This window comes from Callithrix jacchus, chromosome 9, assembly GCF_049354715.1.
Source record: "Callithrix jacchus isolate 240 chromosome 9, calJac240_pri, whole genome shotgun sequence".
Classification (NCBI taxonomy): domain Eukaryota; kingdom Metazoa; phylum Chordata; class Mammalia; order Primates; family Cebidae; genus Callithrix; species Callithrix jacchus.
This window is the reverse complement of record NC_133510.1, coordinates 102,163,409-102,190,474: the sequence shown is the minus strand read 5'-3', so window position 1 is coordinate 102,190,474 and position 27,066 is coordinate 102,163,409. Positions and strand designations below refer to the sequence as shown.

Sequence of the window (27,066 nt, the reverse complement as noted above, 5' to 3'; positions counted from 1 at the left end):
TCCTAATCCCGTGCTCATTTCTAATGACTGTTGCTTCTGTTAGACAAAACAAAACTCTATTACTATCATTGATTTGAAGAATACTTCTGCTTTTTTATAATGTCGCATGATTATGAAGAACTGTATATTCTTTTTATTTTTATTGTTATAATCCTTATGTTCGTTATAATCATTATATGGTGAGTAATGATTTAAATTTATTTGTACTCCTTGTACACGTAAATTGAAGGATATACAAGTATTATTTTCACAGTATGTTCTCTTTTTCCTGCCGGATAGGAAATACTTTCAAGCCATATGGGATCCTAATTCTCTGAATGCTTTTAGATTATCAGATGTCTCAACTGACAGTCCTGGATGAAAATCAAATCATGAGAATTTGCAAAACTGAAAAAAAATTAAGAACATTTTGGTGTTATGGTGTACCAGCAATTCCATCTTTATCTTTCCTTCAATTGAGAGGGAAAACACATCAGGCATCCTGCATATTAGAATTTCCAGCTCAGACTTTTCAGTGCTTTTCCTATAAACTTACTTAGTGATCTTTAGACTTAAGTTTTTTAAATAAATAGACACTTCATGTGTTTACTTACAGATTCATTATTTCAGGCTTTTATTTTATTCAACACTTAGCAGACAGATGTTAGGGGAGATGCAAAAATGCTTCAGGCATGATCCTTTCTCCAAAGAAGTTTGCTGTCCAGTAAAGGAAACAAGACATATAATACTAAGTAGAAAGAAACATGAAATTCTATAACTGTTCATCACCTCTTTAACCTAGATAGAATGTGCTCCCTTTTAATAATGCACAAATTTTAGTAAATACAAGAGACTTCATGATGTATTTAGTACCAGTTGAATATTCTGGAAACAAAACTCAGAACCTTTAACTTGAAAACCTTGACAAGAGGACATTTAATTACATTCATTATGAGAATGATGTCCCTCCTTTTCTTTTCCCTGTATTTCTTTCAGTTTGAGTAATATTATTCAGTGAAGAAAATGCAGTTAATAAATGAGAATATCCTTCATGGTATAGATGCTATACAAAGGACAAGGACATTTGTAGGCCTTATTCAAATTTTCCCTTATATTTAACCTAAGGACAAATGGTGGCCCTAGCCAGTCCCAGAACAGTTCAAAGGCCTCTTTCTAGTAGAGCTTTTGCTCAGCTTTGAGTTTAACCCTTCGTTGGGTTAGCCTCCTGCCTGTCTGCCCAGAGTGATCATCTCCTCACACTTACTCCCATTGTTGTGATGCTAGCAAGTTTTCCCATCACCAAATTTTAAACTTGAAAAAGTCAAAACAGAGTTTTCAAGGTGGAAAAAATATTTTCATCCTGAAGACATCTCAAGAAAAATGTTTTCAAGACCAAAACCAAAACTAAAACGTGGAGAAAAGTCAGGAATGTTTCATCAGTCAACTCTTTCAGTAATCACCATTCACTGCCCACCAAAGGCACTCCAGATTGCAAAGGACCTGAACAAAAGCGCTGACATCTCAAGAGTTCACGGAAGAGCTACACACTAAGGCCAACCTACCATACCCCCAAATGTTCTTACTGTTTCTGCCCTGTTAAGACTATCATGTGCTTGGATTTCAAGAGTAATGTTTTTTCCTGTAGAATACCAGGTTTATATAAAACTGTGTTTCCTTTAGAACCATAACTTTATACAATCTCCAGCTACCTGTCTTCAATTATAAGCTGAAAGACACTCCCAGATTTAAAATCTGTTAGTCCCATGAACACTTTGATAATTTTGCATCTGTTTTAGTTTTTAATAGAAACCAAAATCTAGAGGAAAGAAATTCCTTCAAGCAATCTTTTTATGAGAAATTCACAATGTTAAGTCAAAATGAGAAGAGGCAGTGCTATAACTGACACACACACACACCACAACTTGGATCTGATAACTTTCATTCTTCCTAGTATCTCTTCTCTGCTGTTCTTTATGTTATTGTACCCTTATCAGCCTAAAATAAACAGTAAATATCTGTTGCCTCTATTATAACCTCTATTAATTACATGCCATGGTACACGTCCCCTCATTATTTTCACTAACAGATAAACACTAGTCAGAGCAACTTAGATGCAAAAGATGCAGAGAGAGCTTTAAATAACATTTCTTATGCAGAACTAACCCTTTCATGGCTTATGCTTGCTTGCCTCCAGATATCCAATGGAGATGTCTATCATTGGAGGTCCAAGGACTGCAAGCCCATCACTGTCACCTTGTCTGAACAGTTTAGCCACTCGTCCTGAGGAGAGTCCATTCTCATAGGCACAGAAAGGTACCAGGTGATTTTTTCCTTTTTCATTAGGTAAGCAAAAACTTTTGAAGAAGTTCCCCAATGACAATTTCTGTCACATATTCAACCAACACTTAAAGGGAAGCTGAGAACTTTAGCTTATGCAGCCTCTGTAGTGGCAGGCAGTGAGGGGGAAAGGACTCAGCCTCCCAGCAATGTCTGCCATGACCTAGAAACAGAATTGCTGGGTCCATGGAGTCTGAACATTTTCATTTTCATAGGCACTGCTAAATCTTTATTCATAGTTGTATCCACATAGAACCTTTATCAAAGATTATTCTGATTTTCATCTTTGCCATATGGCTTTTCACTTTGATTCAAATAAAAGATGCACTTGGCTTGGATACTTGACCCCCCAGTGAGACCCATTTCCATAGTTCCCCAAAAGGTCGTATTTCCTTTAGATTATTTGTTTCTAAACTGTTATTTCAATTTTGGTTGTTAAGCTCAACTTCCATACCTCTCAATTTCTCCATCCGTTCTGCACACCAAATCTAGAGTATATTTGAAAATGCAAATTAGTATATATTTTCTTCAGTGTTTCCCACTGCACTTGGAATACAATCAAAGTCCTAATCAGAGTCTGCAAGGTTCTGTATTATCTTATTTGCTGCATTTCTCTCACAGGTCTTCTTCCCTCTCAGTCACTACATTTTGTTTTTAGTTGGCTTCTGTTTGTTCCTAGAACATGCCTCATGTTTTTTCTCACCTCAGTGCCTTTGCACCTGCTGTTATTTCTGCCTGGAATGTCCTTGTAACAGCTCTTCTCACAGTCGAACTGCTCCTTCTAATCCCCTCAGGTCTTAATTACATGTCACTTTCTCAGAGAGACTTTCCTCGCCAGTCTTTCTAACCCAGATCTCCCTTGTTTTTGTTTTGTTTACTTTAGAACTCCATTGATTCCCTTTATGTCAGTTTTACTACCTGTGTCCCATGACCTTGGACAAATTATCAGCTTTTCTGTGCCTTCATTTCTTAGTATTATCTGTAAATAATGATAATAATTATGAGTCTTAACATCAGAATTTATCATGAACAACAAACAAGACAAAGTACTTAATAGTCCCTGTTAATATGGTAAATATCTAGTATATACTAAAACTTTGCTAAATAATTATTTATATATTTTTTATTCAGTTGTTTCCCTTTTTCCCCACTGGACTATAAATTCTAAGAGTAGAGGGACCTTGTCCCGATCTCAGTGTATCTCACAACGACAGCCCAGTGCCTGGCACATAATAAATGCTCAAAAAATTTATTGAACAAACAAATGTTGAATAAGTGAATGAATGACAATGCCTGCCTCAGTGGTAGCTGTGGACTGGACTCTGCCAGCTCATTTCCAGATTTCAGTGATCTCCTCTCTAAGGCTGCCAGATTAAGTGAATAAAAATGCATGATGCCACTTAAATTTGCATTTCTGTATTTTATCTGGAAATTCTATTCCCTTCACCCTTAAAAGTAAACACTTCCGGGCTGGGCGCAGTGGCTCACACCTGTAATCCCAGTACTTTGGGAGGCCGAGGCGGGTGGATCATGAGGTCAGGAGACCGAGACCATCCTGGTCAACATGGTGAAACCCCATCTTGACTAAAAATACAAAAAAGTAGCTGGGCATGGAGGCGCGTGCCTGTAATCCCAGCTACTCAGGAGGCTGAGGCAGGAGAATTGCCTGAACCCAGGAGGCGGAGGTTGCAGTGAGCTGAGATCGCGCCATTGCACTCCAGCCTGGGTAACAAGAGCGAAACTCCATCTCAAAAAATAAATAAACACTTCCTCTCCTTTCCTCCCTCCCTTTCTCTTCCTCTTTGTTCCTTTCCTTTTGTTTGGCTATTTCTGAACATAGTTCTCAGTGTCAGGAAACCCCATCATCCTTAAATCTGGGGATGTCTTTTCTTTGAAGACAACCATATCTTTGGTGAATTAGTCTCCTTTTTGACAGCTCTACACTTCCCAGAGGGCTAAATTATCCACCTTCACCATCACAGCCTCCTTAGCCTGGATAGCCTTCTCAGGGGACTGCAACTCATTCTCTTTTCTTTGGATTCAGAACACATGCAGTGTGGGACATAAACGTTCTTAGCTTGTCCCCAGACATCCTCTGCTTTCATTCCTTTCTAGACATCCTCCCTCTTAAATCTGACTTTGATACAGACCAAAAGGGAAGACACCCAAAGATGATCTTGGCCCTGAGAACTTCATTTTCCCGGTTGACCACTCAGCTCATTCAACAAGGCACTGCAGAAGAGATGAATCTCTCACAACAACCTAATGCCTTGCTGGTATTTCCTGCCTCCCAGCAGGAAACATGGCAAGTTGGTTGGTGCTTTAGCAGGAAACACCCTGGGTCACTTTGATTAATGTGTTTGGTTCTGTAATACACTAAGGTAGTTTAGAAGGAGAACTAACCACTTGACCTTTCAGAAGATAAATAATTTATGTGGAATTCAATGTGTTGGAGAAACTCTGGCAGTCACTCCCTATGGTCTGTCAATATAGATGTAAGCCTGTGTGTGTGTGAAAATAGGGTTGTGGGAGTAACTTCTTGGCAATGTTACATATCTATGGACCAGAATCTCCATCCAGAAAATGTCCCCTATTAAACATTTGGTTCTTTTTCTGTAGTGAAGGAAGTGTAAGCATCAAAGTCTGACCAAATAAAACACAGATCCCAGATCCATCCTATACTTATCTTGTGAACTTGACTCAATAGTGTCACATCTCTGAGACTCAGTTTCCTCCTCTATAAGATGAAAATAATACCATCTATGTTACAAGAGTGCTGTAAGTATTATAAATTAGGTGGGCAAAGCACCTGCTCTATAGTGAATGCTTAATGGCTGGTAATCTTTTTAGGTACTTCTTTCTGCCTCATTATATGTGGCTGTGTTGGAAATACCCAGGAACCCACAGAAGAGCCCTTCCTTTTGGAGCTCTGCATCAACATCTACAGTGAGAGGACATTTGTAAGAGCTCGATGTACACACAAGGGCACCATATTCCCTGCCTGTTCAAAGCAAGGTGTCCAAACTCACCTAATCACATCTCACTTTTCTCTTGTGAGGCACTGGGAAATGTTCAGCATATTAGACAGAAGAACAGCACTCAGATACCTGCCAAGATTATGTACAGCCTACCCAAGGAGGTTTTTTTTTTTTTTTTTCAAATTCACAGCTTGTGATTACAAAAGGACACAGGACAGCTGCTAACTGTTTTCCTTTCATCTCCGCTTCTGGCATATTCTTCTTCTAATAGCTCTCCTGCAACACTCAGTCGGCACCACAGTGGGAGCTAAAAGAGTAGGACAGAGGTACCACCCCAACCACAGCTGTACCCCCTGCTCAGACACAGCTGCTGGGAAAGACCATTTAAAGCATTTAATATCCTCTCTACCTCTCTAGGGTTGGTGTCCACCCAGCGAGACACCACGCTCCAAAAGAGAAGTTAAAGCTTTGCGGGTAGTTAGGGAACATTTAGACTAGAAACTAGAAAACCCCCAGGTCCCTTCTAAGCCTGATTCTAGGATTCAGTGAGCAGAAAGGACTGGAGCAGAGGAGGGAAGAATAGACTAGACAGCTCTCCAAGTTCTTTTCCATGGAGGGGGTTCATTGCTGCTTCAGTGCTGTGAAATCAAACATAAAATGCATTGGAACGTTTGCTTTCAAATGTAAATTTCAGATGACTCTTAAGTAAAAATATAAATGGTGTAGATCTAACCATGTTTTTTAACTCAACCTTTTATCTCCTATATGATTCCCACTAGAGGTAGTATAGGGTAAGTTTTGAGAAAGTCTCCTGCCAGCTATGGGAACAAGCTACCTACCTCATAGAAAGTTATTATGAGAATTCAATATAGTAATATATGGAAGGTATTTAGAACAGTGCCTGACACAGTAAGTGTGCTATTTACTTTGCACTAATGGACACCAACTGCTATTAGTGTGAAAGTTGGAGGAAGGCAGTAGGTATTTATCAGCTTTATATTTATACAGATATATGTATCTAGAGAGAAATAAGAGCATACAAAAAAAGTGTTCACATCAACTTTTTTTCTTACTTGAAGGAGCTCTGGGTCAGCATCCTTACAAATGAAGAATAGGATGCTTCTCTCATAGCTATAAAATTTTGACCAAAGGCAGTACGAATTACTATATAAATTACATTGCAGTCTTTTATAAATACACGTAATTCTAAAACCTACATGAACACATCTCAAGTGAATCACAATTTTAATTTATGATATCACCAAATCCTGCTCGATACCTTAACAAATAAATACTTGGCTACTTAAATTTCTTCTCTTTCTCTGTAGGTTGACAACAGATGTTTCAAAGGGGAATTGGGTTTCGAAAATAAAGAGGAAAAAAATTGGTGACAGAAAATTTATTGTAATCATGATAGCTGTTAAATGTATAAGGCAAAATTATATCTTAACCTTAAGATATAATTTATTAAAATATACAGCTTGCACATATAAGATGCAGTCTTATTGCTCAGTGACGTAATATTTATTTGAATCAATAATCCACATAGTCTGAAGAATCTAGAAAGCTTTCTTCATAAGCTAAAAACATGAAAAGTTTAGTTAAGTTGTGTGTAAGAAATTTTATTGCGGTAGACAGAATATATTTAAATGGAAGATTAAGGTAGAGGGATTTTTTGGTGTACTATAAAATTTTCTTCCACTGCCATTTCATTAGTGTGAGAGAGAAAGTTAAAGTTGGAAGAAGTACATCATCCATTATCTGATCAGTTATAGTCACCCATGTTTCTGCATGATAAACTAAATAAAGCTTTATTTCAACACTGATGATAATAATAAATCTGGTATTTATTACAATAACTATTATCATAATCATGCAGAGAAGACATGCATTGGGTTTACTTATAAATTGATATCAAATTGACTCAAAGCTTTTATAGGAGCAGAGGGGTAACATGGTTATTCCAAGAAAAGTGTGTACAGTTTCATGCTACCATCCTGTTTATGTTATAAAAAAGCTAAATATTAAAAACAAACTAAGATATATGTTTTTCTTTAAGTTTGTAAGATCTTGCTGTCATTCTGTTATACAGTGATTCTACTTCAGATATTTAAGATCACATAAATTGTGAAGGAGAATCTAACTTAGCTAATGATAGAGGAAAAGCAAGGTTCCCCAATCAACAATATCCTCCTGATATTTTTAGTCTGGGACTGGATGAAGGAAGAGAATTGATAACATTATCCAACTCAAGCTTATATTAAGAATAAGCCAGTTACCTGTAGTCTTTAAATATGTTTTCCTAACATTTTCTATAATAGGTAATATAAAAGAAAGCTTTCTAAATGAATAAGATATAGCATTAAGCTTATAAAACTAGGAGAAATTTTCAGTGCAGAGTTTGGAGAGACAGAGCCATTAGTACAGATATTTTTGAAACGTTTTTAGTAAACAGCTATTTTATTTCTAATGAACAGTTAAATACAAACACTGCTTTTCATTCTATTTGGACATTCTAACTTTTTATCACAGCTGAAGAAGTTCAGTACCTTAGACATTCTCCCCATGGTCAAAGAAACTTCCACTTTCAGCTCTTAGTGCATAAAACATTAGGTGACTTTTTTTCATTCCATGATTTAAGAGAGCAATAAAGATACCCTGCATTAGACATTTCTTGACAGGCAAAGAACAGCTATTCTAAAAATACTGCATTTGGGCCTTTGATCATTCTAGAAAGTCATTAACTAAACAACTTTATTTATTGATTATTGTTATTTAAACACCGTACGCAGTGTGACTGGAGGATGCTAAGAAAGTCAATTAATTTAGTGATTGGACTTGTCATTTTCATAGCATAAAGAATAAAGAAATGTTGCTGAAATTAGAACAACCTTCTAATTTGTTGTTATGACTGAAAAATTAGAAGAGAATTTGCTAAAGATCCTCAACTTAATATTCATGGACTTTGACTAAGAGGCACAGGAATAATTACATCCTGAGAATAACTCATGAGTACTTTTGAGCCCCTGATTTGATTCCCTGTTACTGCCTCATTTTTGGGATTTGACTAAAGTTTCAGTGTCTATAACTGTAGAGTAGTACTGTCTAATGGAACTTTCTGCAGTGATGGAGATGTTCTATATCCGTGTTGTCCAATATGGTGGCCACCACCTACATGTGACAAGTAAATTCTTGAAATCAAGATTTAAAAGAATCAATGAGATTTAGCAATTGAGAGGACATTCTTAACATTTGACAGAGAAGTTTGGTGGAGTCGATGGAGGAGAACAGGTTATTCTGGTGAGTTGAGGAGTAAAATGGGAGAGGAAAAGTGGGACAGGCATGTATTGGGCAGGAGAGGAAACGAGAGTGCAGTGTAGTAGATGACTAAACAAAAGATGGACATGACGAAGCTCTGCCCCCCACCATTGACCTACCAGTTATGTGAAAAAAAAACTGATGGAGGAGGAAGAAAGCTAGAGTTGAGTATAGTTTTTATTACAAAAAATGAGCAGTGGCTCACACCTGTAATCCCAGCACTTTGGGAGGCTGAGGCAGGTGGATCACCTGCGGTCAGGAGTTTGCGACCAGCCTGACCAATATGATGAAACCTCGTCTCTACTAAAAATACAAAAATTAGCTGGGCGTGGTGATGGGCTCTTGTAATCACAGCTACTCTGGAGGCTGAGGCACAAGAATCGCTTGAACCCAGGAGACAGAGGATGCAGTGAGCTGAGATCATGCGATTGCACTCCAGCCTGGGCAACAAGAGTGAAATTCCATCTCAAAAAAAAAAAAAAGAAAAAGAAAAAAGTTAAGCTGAGATTTACTAACATTTTGTAAGAGCAAGCAACAAAGTGAGAATTAATTTCAGCTCCCTAGGAAGAATGGGAATGTTTATTATCCTTGATGGCACAACTGTCACCCAGGTGCCAAAGAAATGGTTAGTTATAAGGTTTGAAACATTTGGTTTTTCCCTAAAAAGCAATAAGAATCCATACTACTGCAAAAATAAGTTATTCTGTAATTTCTTTTAATAAGAAATTTTGTAAGTCCATCACACCAAGATTGATTTGTCAAAAAAATGCATTCCTGAATTTGTCTTTAATCACTTCTTAAAGCTAATTTTAGATTACAGATTCTGAAACACTGAAATGTAATTTCAAAATATACAATCTATGTTTATATATAATGATACCAACAAAAGTCAAACATGACTGAAATCATAGCATTTTGAAACTGAATGCATATTCATTAAACTGCTTCGTTTGATGGATGAGGACCAGGAAGCCTACAAAGAATATACAACTTAGCCAAGTTTGCCCCGTCATGATCCAAACCCAGTTCAGCAGACTCCAAGTCCCCTATTGTTTGGACAAAAGGCTGGCTGAATGATATACTAGCATATTTTTGGCATCCCTATGTATTATAGAAAAAGATAAAATAGAAAATGTCTAACAGCATGCCTCACTGGGGACAGTAAATCCTTTCCTTTCCATTTCCCAATTAGTACCATTTCCCCTTTGACACATTTTTTCACTATTTTTCTTATGCTTCCCATAAGTTTGGTTCATTTTTGAAAAGTGTTTGGTAATTAACCTATATGCTAGGAAATTTGACTCAAAAAGAAGATGTTCTTCTGTACTTAACACCACCTTTAAAAATATCTAACTTCCCTACAGTTCTTCAAAGGACTCCTCTCTTACTGAAGATACAGAAAATAGTATATTGGAGGTGTAGAGGAAGAACAGTGGTCTTTAAGGATTTAATTTTTCCAAATCTTTTCAGTATTCAAACACTGAAATTCAGTTGTCAGGATTACCTAGAGATAGTAGCTAGGCACACTATGGGATATTCATATGCTTTCTGTTTATGCAAAGGAACCAGGTCCTCTATTCTACATGGGCTAAAGTTGTAGGTTGGTAAGTTAGGACCTGGAAAACCTGGTAATGTTCTAACACAAAGATGGCCAAAGATTTTTTCTTAAGGGCCAGGGAACTCCTCAAAGAGTAAAAGTCAGAATGATATCACATATCCACTCATGCCATACTAGTCCATTTCTGGAAATAATAATTTCTCAAAACGAAGTCATTTGTATTCTCAGCCATGCTCTGTTGTGTGCACTGAGTAATTTCTTGAGAGCAATATTTCCTGTGGCATGTTGCCAAGACTGACTTTATTTGTTTTTCATTAGGCTTTTCATTATCATGTTGCTGAATACCTGGATCATTCCGCTTCCTCTGAGATGGCTGGTGTTGCTTATGCATAGGAATGACTCCATGAGTAGGTGGAAAGCTTTTGTCCAGTGAATGCCCATTTTAAATCCCTAGCTGTGGTGCCATTCCAATGCCTTTAATCCTTCTAAGACCAGCCAGTTTTCCATTTATAATGCAGTCTGATATTATTGTTTACATCCATCTATTCTGTCCCTGTCCAGGGAAAGACATTAGTCTCACTTTGTACCCCACTAGGGCTGTCCCTCCTCATTTGTTATGGCAGGAAATGGCATCAACTTCCACCCACTGCCCAAACCTTGAATCAGTGTGTATTCCACATTTCTCCATCATTCCGCATGTTCAATCTCCAAGTCAAACTCCTGATAGTTTTCAAATCCACCTGCTTCTTTTTGCTCCTGTGCCCACTACCTTAGGCTACACCCACGTCATCTCTAGAGAACAACCACAGTGGTCTCCATGCCCAGAATCACCCTTTCCAATTCAGTCTCCTTTGCTTTGAGTGTCTAATGGTACTCATCACTCTAAATAAACAGATATTCTGTCATTTCTATTCTTGAATTTTTGTGTTACACGTAAGTAGGACAGTTTGATTTGTGAAAAAAAATAGTGATCTGAATACTTGAATTTCTATAGATGCCTTGATTTAAAAAGAAACTCTATCTTACAAACCCTGAAAGATTAAAATCAAGGGATAAAATGAGCAATCTGTAAACTTCTGCATTCACATATTAATCAGAGGTGTAAAATAACCATTTTAATCTGAGAATTTTAGGACTGAACTGGTCCTTGAACATTGTAGGCTCAACCTAATTATTTTATAGGTAGGGAAACTGAGGCCCAGCCACAGAAATCAAAATAATCTTTCTAAATTTGGCATCTCAGCATGTAACTCTTTTTCTTAAAACCTGTTCATGGTTTCCCGTTATGGTCAGGATGAAGTCTGAAGCCCTCAACATGGCATGCAATATCTGTATAGTCTGGCCTCTGCTTACTGGTCCAGCCTTACTGTTTGCTCCTCTCTCCATGTTACCCCAGAATGTGATGCTTCCAAGTACATTATGTTCCTTCTTACTCACAGGTCATTGCACGTAATTTTCCTATCATCCTTCCTCTTGTAGGTGCTAAGCCCCAACCACCAATTTTTCCTATATTTGATTAGATGTCCTTTCTTCTGAAAAAATATCCTGGATATCCTCTGGACTCCCAGCAAGTGTCACCATCATAGCATAGTCTCAGCACCCTAACAGGCTTAAAACAGTTCCTTTCCATCAGTGGACTGGAAGGAATAAAGGCAGTTGTGGGAAGGGCCCTGTGTCTTATTCATCATTCAATCTTCATATCGTGATCTGGTGTCTGGCATTCAATACTTTTTTTTAATTTTCATTTTATGTTCAGGGATACATGAGCAGGTTTGTTACATAGTTAAACTTGTGACATGGGACTTTGTTGTACAGATTATTTTATTGCCCAGGTATGAAGCCTAATACCCATTAGTTATCTTTCCTGATCCTCTCCCTCCTCCCATCCTCCATCCTCCAACAGCCCCCAGTGTATATTGTTCCCCTCTATGTCCATGTGTTCTCATCATTTAGCTCCCACTTATAAGCAAGAACATGTGGTGTTTGGTTTTCTGTTCCTACATTAGTTTGCTAAGGATAATGGCCTCCAGCTCCATCCATGTCCCTTCAAAGGACATGATCTCATTCTTTTCTATGGCTACATAGTATTTCATGGTGTATATATGCTGCATTTTCTCTATCCAGTCTATTATTACTGGGCATTTAAATTGATTCTATGTGTTTGCTCTTGTGATTCGGTATTTTTAAATTAAGTACTAATTCTCACTTTTAATCTGCCTAATATATGTCAATTTTTCTACCAGCCCTCCTCACAAACTCTGTTGTCAAGGGAAAAAAAAGATTTACATCAATGTGTAGGTCAGTGATAATCCTAAATGGCAACTCTTCCTAGAAGCAGTCACATTTTTACAAACTTTTAAGTCACAGGAATAACTCTCCAATGTAGATAAGCCAATGTGGATGTAAGCCTCGAGAGATATTTGTGAGGGAAGGGGAACTTTCCCCTGACCTTCACATCAGTAACAAGGTGACCAACTCTGCCCTCACCCTCATGGAAGAGTGACTCTATGTCTTTATTCATAAAAATCAGGTCACTCATTGGTTTTCTCTGTATTAAATAAATCATTGTTATTTATCCACGGTATTAATGGTTGATTAACATTTCTGGTTTTTTTCAGGGAAGCAATGTTATGGAAGATCAGGATTTGTTGGAAATTGGAATCCTTAATTCTGGGCACCGACAAAGAATTCTACAGGCAATCCAGCTCCTTCCAAAGGTGAGCAGTGCTTTTATTGCCCTAGTCCTGTGTCAGGTTCCCAGTGATTTTGAGTTCAGGCATGCAAGGAGTATTTGTATTTAGTACAACCTTTCTGCATATTGATGCAACCTCAAGAGCAGGTCTTCTTAGGTCCAACTGCACATTCAGACTACGAGACTACTATGGGCCACACTTGGTTTGAGGGTTTTTTTTCTTTTTGTTTGAGACAGAGTCTCTCTTTGTCACCCAGGCTGAAGTGCAATGGTGTGATCCAGGCTCTCTGCAACTTCATATGATCTACCACCTCAGCCTCCCAGACTTCCGGGATTATAGGCATGAGCACTTAGCTTGAGATTTACCTAGAAAAAATGTAATACAGAAATACTGCTGGCCACTAGGAAAGCTTCAGATTTTCTCTTCAATGAGAGTCCTAATATCAGTAAAAGTATCAGTTCTGGCCCCCCCGGTAGCAGCTCAGGTTCAAGAAGACTAGATTCATATTGGGTGGGTATAGGAATGGCCCTGGTTTAAAAGCCTTCTGCCCCATAAGAGGCAATATCTTCTGTAACAACTCCAAAGACTTAACATCCATGGTCCCTACCAGGGACCTGACTAATTACAAGAGTCATTACTCAGGGAAGTCCAAAGTATCACATCCCTATCATGTGTTTATAGTTCATCTATAGGTCCTCCTAGTCCAGATGCAATTTACCAGCCAGGCATCATTTTTACTGTAAGCAGTGTATTGCCTAGCACTAGAGTAGGTAACACACTGCTGTTGACCTCCTGTTTCCAGATAAGGTGTCAAAGGAGCCTAAAGAAACAAGAAAAATTTGAGCATGAATCTTTCAGATATGTGGGATTTTAATTGATAAGTAAATCAAAAGACATTTCAGATCAATGGCCATAGTAATCTGAATGTGCCTGATCTCGTCTGGTCTCGGAAGCTAAGCAGAGTCAAGCCTGCTTAGTATTTGGATGGGAAAAGGCATTTCAGGAGGCCCCATGAACCATTTAAAAACAAATATGGTTCAGGCAACAATTTGCTGGAAGTATTAGGGAAATAGAGATTTAAATTCCAATGGGATTTGCACAACAATGCAAATGTACTTAATGCCACTGAACTATACACCTAAAATAATAATATTATTGGTGATGATGGTAAGTTTTATGGTATATGTATTTCATAACATATTCATACAATTCAAAAAATAATTTTAAAAAGAAGAGAATTCAAGGTGATTAAAACAATTGAGGAGTGTGTAGTCAGAGATAAAGCAAAAAAAAGTAGGTTGGGTCAGTGTGTGTCAGGCTGAGGAATTTGAAATTTATTCTGTAGGCCCTGGAGAATGGACATGACTGGACTACTTTAGGCCAGTTAGCTCTGGAGGCGGTGTACAATTGGGATTAGAAGGAGGGGAAGTTGAAGTTGGGTTATCTGTTTGGAAAAAGACTGTGGGGCAACATTGGAGACAGGTAGCAGATAAACTGTAAGAGATGCACCTATATTTGACCTTGGCCTAGGTTTTGTACTCTCTTATCCTCTTTTTCTTTCTAGAGAGGCTATACGTTCTCCTTTCCAGCGTGAGAAAAGTAAATACTAATCACTATTTCTAAGGAAATTATCTGATGAAATTTCCCAGCTGACAGTGAATTGAATTTCTACTGATAGAAACTTACTCCTTTTGCAAATTCACTGAGCCAAGTATACAAAGGAGTTTAATCACATAATTTTCTAAACTAAATGGAAAAGAATAAAACATCCTTAGAACAAATTTTAGAAGTAATTCCTGTGAGCATATTGTTCACCTCTCTGCTTGTGTCTGTTTACTTAAAATATTAGTCTCAGCAAGTTTGCTTTTCACTTTCAGCAACAGCTTCTGTACTGCTGTATCTCTAGCACTTAGCACAGTGCCTTGTTCATAAAAATAGATAAGCACTCAATAAATCAATGAATGACTACCTGCTTCATCACATGCTGCCCATCACTTAAAGTTCAACTCAGTTATTGTCACATCATATCACTTCATTTGTGCGACTTCCTTCATCATCTAAGTAATATTCAACCTAGTCCTCACCAACCACCTCTAGATGGACTACCACAGTGCATTCTCATCTGTCATCCTTGGTTAGACTATATGAATCAAGTTCTCATTGGTCTTCTCTAACCTGGACTATTCACAGATATCTAACCTCTGTCCAGATTACCTTCTTACCCCTCTATAACTGAATTTCTATACGGTATCTAGAATGATCCTTCTAAAATATAAATCAGATCATGCTATACCCTGCTTCAAATCTGCAATGAATTTCCTTCTCACTTAGTTAAAATAAAGTCTTTATCCTGTGCCACAAAAGTTCCACTACCTGGAAAGCCTTTCCTTTGGAACTTCATACACTTGCTCCTATATGTTGTCAAATTTCTACTCAGATGTGACGTCTTCACAGGGCCTTCCTGAGTTAAAATTTACATCCTTCTTTTACCATTGCTCTCCTTGCTATTGCTCTGCTTTATTTTCCTTCATGCCACTTAGTGCAATCTGAAGTTATGTTATTTATTTGTCTTTTTCTTCATTATTTTCCATTTCACTCTCAGGAAGCAAGGTTCATGAGGTCAGGGACCTTGACTATCTTATTCTCTTTTCTATATACCCAGCCCCTAGAATCGCACCTGCCATATAGTAGGCACTCAATAAATATTTGTGGTATGAGATAATACACTGACCTTCCCTTTCCTCTGAGATTGTGTGACCCTATTCTTCTTCCTATCTGAAGGCACTAATGACATTCAGTCACTTCTATGTTATAAACATCCTGAGGGCAGAGACAGTGCAACATCCTTGAATTTCCCATGATGCATAACCCAATGCATGGACATTCTTTTTAGGAATGAATGAGTGGGAGCCAGGCACAGAGGCTCACGCCTGTAATCCCAGCTCTTTGGGAGTCCGAGACAAGTGAATCATCTGAGGTCAGGAGTTCAGGACTGGCCTGGACAACACGGTGAAACCCTGTCTCTACTAAAAATATAAAAAAATTAGCCAAGCGTGGTGGTGGGCACCTGTAATCCCAACTACTTAGGAGGCTGTGGCAGGAGAATTGATTGAATCCAGGAGATGGAGGTTGCAGTGAGCCAATAAGGTGCCACTGCTCTCCAGCCTGGGAAACAAGAGAATGAGACTTCATCTCAAAAAAAAAAAAAGAATGAATGAGTGAGTGATTGAGTGAATAAATATTTTCCTCACATGTCATTCAAATGTATATTTTTAATCAAGAGCACCTCAATTTTAAGATATATCTGAAATCCTGTACCCACAACTTGATAATAAAAAAACAAGAGAAACTGAACCTAGAATTATTTGGAGAATAAATGAAGTGTTTGTTTCTAAAACAAAATACCATTTTCATTAGAGAAAATAATATAATAGAAACAATGCAAAATTAAGCTTCTATTGAGAGACTGAGGCAGCAGAGCTTACTATGCACACAAATTAGTAGAGAGTATATAAAAACATCCAGACGCACATTCAGCAGCACAAACAGAATGTTATAATGCCACAAATTGATGCTTTGCCTTCTTAGGTAATGAGCCCAATCTTCAGATGGTTAATGGTGTCATTTTATTGCCAGCTCATTCATCTGCATTCACTTTAACTTTGCACTGCCAGAAAATGGACAAAATATCTCTTCATTTTGTTTATACAATTTCAGTCTTCAGAATATTTGTATTCTTCATCTGTCATGAGAAGAAATATTCCATGATTGCTACCTGGGATCTTTTAATTAACATATTATGTTATGGAATTTGTGAGATTGTTCCTAAACAGAGAAAAGGTGCTTTGCTCAGTACAATCTTGACGTGTTAGCATACTTCAAAGCATATTTTTAATGCTTTATTTGTATTTGTTATGTCAAGCTTCAAAGAAAAAAGTTTATTCCTTTTGTAAGAATAGCTATTCTGTAATATGTCTTTTTTAATATTGAAATATTCACCCGTGCAAAGATTTACATCTTCTCCAGTACATTCGATACATTCAACACATAGAATACATCTTTCTCTCTGTCTTTTGCAATGCTTGACCTTTTGCAATGCTTAATTATCTGTTTTCCACCCGGCATCTACTTCCCTCACCAACCCCGACTCAGTCTTTTCTCAGCTCTAAAAGCTTTCCTAGACTTTTGGAAGACCAAGTTTCACCTTTTCCCCTTTTTATGAAAGGAAACAAACCCAAAGTTCCATGAGAAAATAGCTTTTTTTTCCAACTATCCTAGAAATGTTAGGGTTATTGTGGTTTTTCTGTCTCTCTGGCCACAGGGAAATTACCTGATTACTTATTTTTAACATATAACTTAGTTTTTTCCAGAAAAGAATTGTATGTGACAAAGTCTTTGGATAATCCTCTAATACATTTTCCTTTTTAAAAGGGAATAAACACTTGTCCTTTGATAATATAACGCCTGAAAGTCAGGCATTCAAAGGATTTTCATTGTAAAGGTTTGGAGGACTTTGTGTCAAGGTTCATATTGCATCTGCTTTCTTCATATCCCTCATCCTGAGTTGACAGAATGTTTCAGCACATAAACAACTTTTATATTGAATGCTCACTCTGTTTTTCAATATTTCCTCTTCTGATGTCTTCCAGTTTTATAATAGCTTTTGGAATTACTTAGTAGTTATCTATACTCACTGTCTCCCCCTTTCCTTTGCTCCACTAATCCCTCAACTGGCTTGAGTCGCTTCTCTGCTGCTACCCCATACAACCAGTGCTAAGGTCACTAGTAAGCAGAAGAGCAGAAATTCCATAAGCCCTTACTTAGACTTCAGCAGACTTTGATACTATTGACAATTATTGTTACCGACCAAACTGGGTTCATTTGCCTACACACAATTGCAGCCAGACACTGAAGCACTGGATTTTGTAGGAAGGTTTATTGCAAGGCAGCCAAGCAAGGAGGCAGGAGTCCAGCTCAAATCAGTCTTCCTGTACCAGCCTTAAAGCTGTATATTTAAGAGAGAGATTCTGGGGGAGGGGCTTCAGGGTTGGTTAGTGACTGGTAGAAAGAAATGGGAAGTTTAGAATGTCCCTTACCATGCACAGTTGTCCTTTCGTGCTTTTTTATGAGTTGCCTGTGCAAATTCATGGGGAATTTGCATATGAAACATGATGTGAACATTCAGGCTGTGACATCAAAACATCACCCCTCAGGGGAGCAACTCTATTCTGTGCAGACTCCAGTCAGGCTCATTGGTTCCAGCCAATTGCAACCAATCAGCCAGTTTTGTTGCAAGCAGAGCAGATGATAACAAGCTGTTTCCTCATCTGTCTTCCTGCAAGACAAGCTCAAGAATTCTTGTTAATCCCGTGGGGCAAATTTTCACTATTAATATTGTCTTCTTTTGGCTTCCATGATACCTAGTTACTTTCTGCATCTTTGCTGTTGTCCCTTTGCCTACTTGCTCTCCTCAGTTAAATCCTGGAATTCCTCAAAATGCAAACCCAAAAATATTCGATGACTAGTAAGTGTCGTTATCACAGGACTCTTGATCTTAGTGCAATGTCTGATACTCACTTTTGTTCATTGCTACTGTTACTTTACTACATAATGAACACCTGAATTTTAGTGATCCTTTACTTCTAAGTTCTACTCAGTTTAACCAATATTTATTGGAGCTACATATATTTAATTACTTTTTTCACTGAATGGCACTGAATACCTCTGAATGGATTAAATTACCCCCTTTTCTGTCCTCAGTTTGAGGCTTGGGTTTAAAAAAAGAGTGCTGTTACTCCAATAGAAGATTTATATTCTGTATCATTAAAGAACAAGTTACCCCAAATTTTAGTGGCAAATAACATTTATTATCTCCCAATTTCTGTGGGTCAGGAATCCAGGTACAATGTAAGTTGGTCTTCTGTTTCTGGCTCTTCCAGAAAGCTACAGCTGTCTCAGGACTCAAGTCAGGAGGATCTACTTCCTAACTCACTCACACGGTTGTAGGCGGGATTCAAGCACATAGGGATTCTCGGACTAAGGCCTCAGCGCCTCACAAGCTGTTGGCTGAGGCCTTCCTTAGTTCCTTGTTACCCCATAGGGCGTCTCACAACATGCAGCTAGCTTCAACAGAATGAGCAAGTGAGAGGACAAGAAAGTGCTAGCAAGATGGAAGTCACAGACTTTTGCTACCTAATCACGGAAGTGACATCCCATCTTTTTGCCATCTTCTATTCATTACAATCAAATCACCAGATTCAGTTCATACACAAAAGGAGGTGTTTACACAAGGGTGTGAATACCATGAGGTAAGGACCATGAGGTAGGGTGGGCAGGGTGTGGGCGCACCTTACAAGTCTGCCAGATACAGTTTTAAATGATCTACTTTACAGTCTAGTTTCCATTGTCTACATTTGTAGTTAAAATGGAATAACCCATCAATAACTACAAGGAAAAGTCAACTTTTATTTTCTTGGGCCATCTTCCTGGGACTGTGATGTTCACAATCAGATGATTTAAGAGCCACCGTTGTGACCTAGAAATAGGAATTCCATTTGACCCAGCAATCCCATTACTGAATATATATCCAAAGGATTATAATTGTTCTATTATAAAAACACATGCATACGTATGTTCATTGCAGCACTGTTCACAATAGCAAAGACTTGGAACCAACCCAAATGCCCTTTGATGACAGACTGGACAGGGAAAATGTGGCACATATACACTATGGAATACTATGCAGCCATAAAAAAAGATGAGTTCATGTCCTTTGTAGGGACATGGATGAACCAGGAAACCATCATTCTCAGCAAACTGACACAAGAACAGAAAATCAAATACCACATGTTCTCATAGGTGGGTGTTGAACAATGAGAACATATGGACACAAGAGGGGCAGCATCACACGCTGAGGTCTGTTGGTGGCGACTAGGGGAGGGACAGCGGAGGGTAGGGAGTTGGGGAGGGATAACATGGGGAGAAATGCCAGATATAGGTGATGGGGATGGAGGCAGCAAACCACATTAGTATGTATTTACCTATGCAACAATCCTGCATGTTCTTCACATGTACCCCAGAATGTAAAGTGCAATAAAATATATCTTGAAAAATAATAAAAAATTTAAAAAGAGCCACCTTTGCTATTGCCACTCAAAAAAAGGCACATGTCTCTCGTCTGTAGAGTTAGGTATAATGTAGCATGAAATAAGATGATACAGAAATTAGGGACACTGGGATTTGCAAATTGTACATAATCACTTCATAACCAAAACGTCACTGATCTAAGTGATATACACAAATCAGTAATCCCATGAAACAGCACAGTATCTTAAAATGTAGTTATTCTTCATTGTTGCCTCATTACTGAAAAGAGGATTTTCCCATATATATTAGATCAGTGAGTTTACTAAACTCTATTGGACAAAACTTTAAGAATGTTAGCAAATAAAACAGGTTTTAAAAAACTAACATAGCTAGAAAGTTACAAGTGATCATTTAAGTTTTGGCCTAAACAGAGAAAATAGATTAAAGCAACATTTGATGCCCTCAAAATGTTGTGAGTAGAGATGGTAAAACTCAAACAGTTTTAAAGAAAAGGTAATATAAGTGGTGGAAACCGTGGCACACTGGAGAGCAGAAGTCTTGCCCCTCCCTACCCCAAAAACTATGGGTTTTTTCGTAAACACTTTGTTACGAAATAACAAATAAAGCATTGGGGGCCAGATTTGGTTATAGCTGTCACTTTACAACCCCTGCGTCATAGACAAAGAGAATTACTCTAGAAATAAGTCTTAATATGATGAAATCACAGATTATTTCATCCTTTGAAAGGAGTATTATGAATGTGACATTCTTTTAAAGAAATTACATCTGAATTTTAAGGACCTTGAAAGAATTAGCATCTTTAAGAGAACAGAGACATTCTATTAAGAGAATTTTGAGGACCTTAAAAGAACTAGTGTCTTTAAGAGAATGACTGTTCTCTTGAAGATGTTAGTTCTTTCATGGTCCTTAACATTCAGGCGTTTGTTAATTGTAGTCTTGATAGTTGACGCAGATGTGTGTAAGCTTTAGGGGAAAAGTGTACAACCAATGTTATTTCTTTAAATGTCTAGAAAGGAAGGTTCAGTCTTATTTCCCTGTCACTTAGAAAAATGATAAAAATTCGTACCTATTTCTTCTGCTATTTTTCTGAAGGGCAGTTACAGAATATAGCCTGCAGGCACAGATGATTTCATGTTACCTTTTGACAGGGCGACTTTTCATTCTCCCATTCCATCGCTGACTCTCCCATCTGCCCTAATTCTTTTCACTTGCATTTCTTTTGATTCTTTTTATTGCATGTCTTAAACTCACTACTACCCAAAGTTGGCCTACCACCCAGTGAATATTAGTTAAAGATACACAGTCAAAGAGAATCTCACACCCACATATGTGCATTATTAGCATGGAGGTCCTAACCTGAAGTAAATGTATGACGGGACCCAGTCTAACTGAGGGCATAGAATATTCTATTTTCTATAGATACACTCCATAGTAAGACAGACTGTGGTAGTCCCAGGGTCCTTGCAAGCTTCACTTGGTTCTGAAAATGTCTTGGGTTTTTTTTGTTGCTGTTTTGTTTTTTGGGGGGGAGGGGTACAAGATATGCTTACCTAGAACAGAGGTTGGCAAACTTTTTCTGTAAAAAGCCAGATCATAAATATTTTACACTCTGCAGCCCATATGTCCTGTATTGTGGTTACTCAACCCTGTTGCAGAGTGAATATAGTCATAGATGATTCAGAAATGAATGAGTGTGGCCATGTTCCAAATAACTTGAATTACAAAAACAAGCAATAGAGCAGGCTTAGACTGTAGGCCATAGTTTACTGACCCCTAACTTATCAATAAATATCCAACCACATCAAGAGCTTTTCTATACTTCTGAGAATCTTATAAACAGGGAAGAACTCAGATCAGGAATATAGCCTACTGTATCAGCCTAGTGAAAGTCCCCAGTTGGCCCACAAGCCTCCTGATATCATCCCAGAGAAATGTGTAAAATTAACAGGGATGGTTGTATGTCTCAGAAAGGAGTCAGCCTCTTTGGCCACCTTCATGGGACTATATACTATTCAGTGTTCAGCACTTACTGCAATCAATAAACAGGTGTTTACTGAATATGTTACACTCACAGATCTGACCCCAAAACTATGATTCTTACAGCGTTCTGTTTCCATGCTGGTGGAATACTCTCTTTACTTTCCTTATTTTTTTTCTAATATTGTTTCATTAGCTTCTTATGCTTAGTCTATTTTATACATTGATATCCCCTAAAATGAAGCCTTAATTCTCTCATCTTCTTCCTTCCCTTGCCCTCCTGAGGCACCTTCATCTGCCTGCATAGCTTCTGCTATCACCTTTATATGAGCAACCTGCAACCCTGGGCTTGGAGCTCTTTCTGCCTGCAGAAGGCCTATATCTGAACATAGCTGAAGTCCATTTCTTTAAAAAAAAAAAAAAAAAAAACCCAGCCTCTATCCTATTATATTTATCTTTTTATTCATTCATTCTGAAAATAACTGTGAGTGCCTACTATACACCAGGCATTTCCCTTAGCAATAGAGTTACAGTAATGAGTAATATAGGTGAAGCCCTTGCCCTCACAAAATGTGTATTCTAATGAGAAAAATTGATTTTTATATAGACATACCTTTTAAATGATATTTTATTATGTATATATGCTATATTGTATAACATTAACATGTTATATTCATATTAGACCATAACCTATTACATACAATATAATATATATTTGTCATAAAATATATATTATATATACTATAATGCATTTGTTGAATATTATATATTATATAATAATATATAATAGTAGATAGAATAATTATATATAATATGTTATATAATTATATACAATAGGCAAATGTCATTAAAAGACACATGGTGTCAGTTACACACTCAGGAGGAGCAGCTGACTTGCTGAAAGACTTTAAAACATCACCTTTTAAAAAAAGAAATGGTTGGTGCCATTGGATGAGGAAGGAAGAAACAGTGATTGGCGTTAAAGTCAAAACCTAAGTTATTTGGACTATATAAATGTTGAAGTTACAGCAAGTCATTCAGATCCTTTTTATTATTTCTTATAAGGCACACAATATAATCAGGGTAATGAACTCTAGCCACTATAACAAACAGCTCCACATCCTCAGCGGTTTAACACTGTTAAATTTACTTCTCATGCATGCTAATCCAGTGTGGGTCAGGCAGCTTTCCTCCAACCAGTAATTCAGGACCCTGGCTTCTTCCATCATGGACTCTTCCATCTTGGAGTTCTTTGTGGGCTGCCATAACAGCAGGGTAGAAAGGAACATAGATCACTTGGAATGTTCTGTTTCCAGGACTGGAAATGTATCACTTACTTTAAGCCACATTTGATTCACCAGGATTCAGGTTCATAGCCCTCATTAAACTGAAATGTAAGTCAAGAAATATTATCTTTCTTCCTAGGAAGAGGTGATTGAATTACCAAGAATCGATTCATTCTATACTAGAAACATCATCTCCTTTCTGTATCTTAACTGTCACCCTTCTTCCCAGGGATAACTCCTCTTCATTCCTTAATGCTTTAGCCTTGGAGAAATCTTAACATCTTCTCTCTGGGCTAGATAGATGATTTAACCCTTCTGTATTCCCATTACACTTCATAAAACCATCTGTTGACTAATTTGTCTCTCACTCAAGATTAGAATCTTGGCCATATTCATCTTCCTTTCCTAGGTATGGAGCACACAGAATGTAAACTTGGTAATGCTCAGTTATTATTTATTAGACTGAACTGAAGCTTCACTGATGGCATATGGTGCTTTTTCAATAAGTAAAATAATCTTTGTTTTCTTCTTTAATCTGGGTAGAGAGGAAGGAAAATGGGCAAGATGAAAGGTCATTCTCTAAGAGAAAGTGAAGACACCTCTTTAGAGCATAAACTCCAGGGAAATTATATTTTTATGTGATTAATCCAAGAAGCAGCATGAATGGTTGGGTCAGACTCTCCAAGTTTCAATCTTGGCTCCATTCTTTGCCTAATTGTCTGACCGTGGGCAAGTGTCTAAATGCAGATTAGAGGTCACTTCTGAATGGGTCAGGTCAGGATGCTCAAAGATATCTCCAAACTGAGTGCCTTTATTTTTATATGTTTTACAAAGGGATAAGGCATGTCCTTCATGCATGTAACAACCACAGCACTGATGGCCTGTGTTTCCTAGGATGAGACTCATGCTTCCTGTTTACAAGTGATGACCAGTAACTAGTCTGTTCTACAGGGTCACATCGAGAGAAGGAAGGGCCAATGTTCATGAAGCTCTTTGCACCCTTTGAAATGACAAAGCCCAGTATGTATAAAATGCAAAATACCAACAACTGTATGGGCTAGATAGATTTTTAAACAAATGGTGGGTATGAGAGCATACAACTCAAACTTACTTACCCATGCTCTGCTCCAAGTTTTTTGTGCAGTTTCACAAAGCAAGAGGGCTACTACATTCTTCCCACGCTAAAGAGGCAGAATTTTTTAATTTTTTTATAAAGAATTTATCTTGGAATTGTTTATTATGTAGACCACAGAGCTGAAATATCACTCTTATTCCTAATCTCCCTTTGATATTTACAGAGAAATAGGGAAGGAATTAGGCAGAAAAATAGGTTCTGATCTATTGCTAGCCCCAGCGGCTGTTATCCTTCAACTCTGAGAAGTTCACCCCCATTTAATAAAGAACAGTGACTCCCTTGGAGTTTTCCTGCCATCAGTAGTGAGAGAAATAGGCCTTAGATATCTGAGCACTTTCCCTTCCTTACATAATTAGTCAAAGAATAATCACAATTTAGAGCTGGAAGGGACCTGTAAATCTCCAGCTCACCTTCTCACTGGAGTCATTTCACAGATGAGGAAACTAAGTCCCATTCCTATTAACTGACTTGCCCCAAGGAAGATTGCTCCTTAGTAACTGAACTGGAACTAAATCCCAGATATCTGTGCTCATGACAGTTGCCTCCTGAGTGAATACTGTGCTGTATCAGAGACCCGAGGCTGTGAGTTGCTTGTGTGTTTGTGAAAGAAACTGAAAGGGACAGGAAATGAAAGAACCAATTGACTAAAAGCAAGAACAGGGATCATTTATAAAATTGGGCTTCCTTTTACATTTCAGGCTTGAAAGGCAGTTTTTGAGCCTCCATGGACCACTGAACTCCCTTCTCAAGGCTAGAGGGGAAGGGTTGCAGCAGGAATCCAAGAGTTCCAGAAATATAAGAAAAAGACAAACATAAAAAAGAAGAAAGGCAGATATAGGCCATGTGAGCTGCCCAGTAGCCTCCAGGGGTCATTCAATTCTTTATCCTTGAAGTAGCCTGAGAGAAGCTTCACTGATAGCATATGGTGCTGTTTTAATAAGTAAAATAATCTTAATTTATTTTCTTCTTTAATCTGGGTAGAGAGGAAGGAAAATGGGCAAGATGAAAGGTCATTCTCTAAGAGAAAGTGAAGACACCTCTTCAGAGCATAAACTCCAGGGAAATTATATTTTTATGGGATTAATCCAGGAAGCAGCATGAATGGTTGGGAACGTGGTCAGACTCTCTGAGTTTGAATCTTGGCTCCATTCTTTGTGATACAGCCTATTAATTGTATCTGAGAATTACTACTCCAGGCTTAAACAATAAACAAAATGTATCTCCTTTTATTTATTCATTCAGTAGATATTTATAAACCACCTACTGCATGCCAGGCACTGTTCTAGCTATTGAGAAACTGGTGTTAGGAAGCAAGACCTATAAGGTTACTGTCCTCATGCAGCTTACATTCTAGTGGGGGGACCCAGAAATAAAAGAAGTAAAACTGTAATTTCAGGTAATGGTAAATGCTGTGGAGAACTATTAAGCAAGAAATGGACAGAAAATTATGGGAGTTTGTGAATGCTATTTTAGGTGAATAAACTGGAATTCATACTGAGGCAGCTTAACTGAGGTTCTTAACCACCCCACAGTATTGTCTAAACACTGTACTTCAAAGCACCCTAAGGATACTAAGGAGATAATGAGATGAGTAGGCTAAATAATCCACTTAAGGCATCTTTAAGGAACTTGCAATCTTGCAGGGGCTCAAAGAATAACTCTCTTGAGCTTTTAGTTAAATCTAATTTAATCCTAGTTTAGCTACCTACAGTTTGTGTCACCTTGGGCAAGTTACTTAAATTCTCTAATCCCAGTGTCCTTATCTAGAAAAAAATAGATAATAGTGGAACCTATCACATCAGGTCATGGTGAGATATAAATACAAAAATGCATATGAAGTTTCTGACATTTAGAGGAACTCAGTTGATATTAGTTATGACCACTTGCATATGTTCAACAAATTCTCCCTAAATTAACAAAAGTCAATACGTTTTTGTTGTTGCTTTTGCCTGGGGCCAAGAAGTAACAGAAAAGAACTTAATTACTGACATAAGAGAGTCAGACTAAAAATGCCTGTGACTGCATTGCATAGTGAACATTCTACTCTCTGCTGGTGGATTTCTCACAAAGCAGATTATTCGTTTTCTAGATAAAAAACTGGCAACCCTTTCAAATTTGATTGTCATCTACTTAAACTGATCATTTTGATATGTATTTAGAGATTATTGTTTAGTCCATCAGAAGCTAGAAGAGAAGATGTTTAAAGTCATAATTCAGGCCTCCCTATTTAAGAGATTAAATGAATAAGCCTAATACAGAGAGGTCTTCCTGTCTGCATTTCTTAGAAGTAATGCAGTCAGTTCCCATCAATGAGTGGGAATGGGAGAGAAGTTGGAAGAGGAGGAGAAATGAAGAGTACCTTAAACAGCAAGGACTCGATGTAAATATACATAGCATAGAATGGAATGGAAGTGAACTGAGAAGCTGAGCAGTCAGATCTCAACAGTGTAGTTCCATTAAGTTGCTAAAGGCATTGTAATTTCATAGAAAAGCAGAACTGTATGCATTTACACAGGAACTGTAAAACAGCATATCTGCCATTTTGAATAAGACATTATCACCTGCCTTTACCATACAGTTGAAATAAGTGCTAACTTAATCATTGAGTGGAATTTGACTATATTTCTTATTTTCAATCAATGGCATTCAAGTGAGATATTTCTGTTCAAGTTATGTCTGCAAATGAATTGAGCATTTA

General features: G+C 37.7%; 1 protein-coding gene across 20 annotated transcripts in view; it reads left to right on the top strand.

Annotated features, from left to right (window-relative positions):
• ANKS1B (ankyrin repeat and sterile alpha motif domain containing 1B) overlaps window positions 1–27,066 on the top strand; it is a 1,309,735-nt gene that overhangs the window by 944,882 nt on the left and 337,787 nt on the right. For all 20 annotated transcript variants that reach the window (XM_002752897.7, XM_009004424.5, XM_035258475.3 and 17 more), the window contains one exon: window positions 12,789–12,887. In XM_002752897.7, the coding sequence (XP_002752943.1) occupies window positions 12,789–12,887 (99 nt within the window). The remainder of the gene's footprint in view (window positions 1–12,788; window positions 12,888–27,066) is intronic.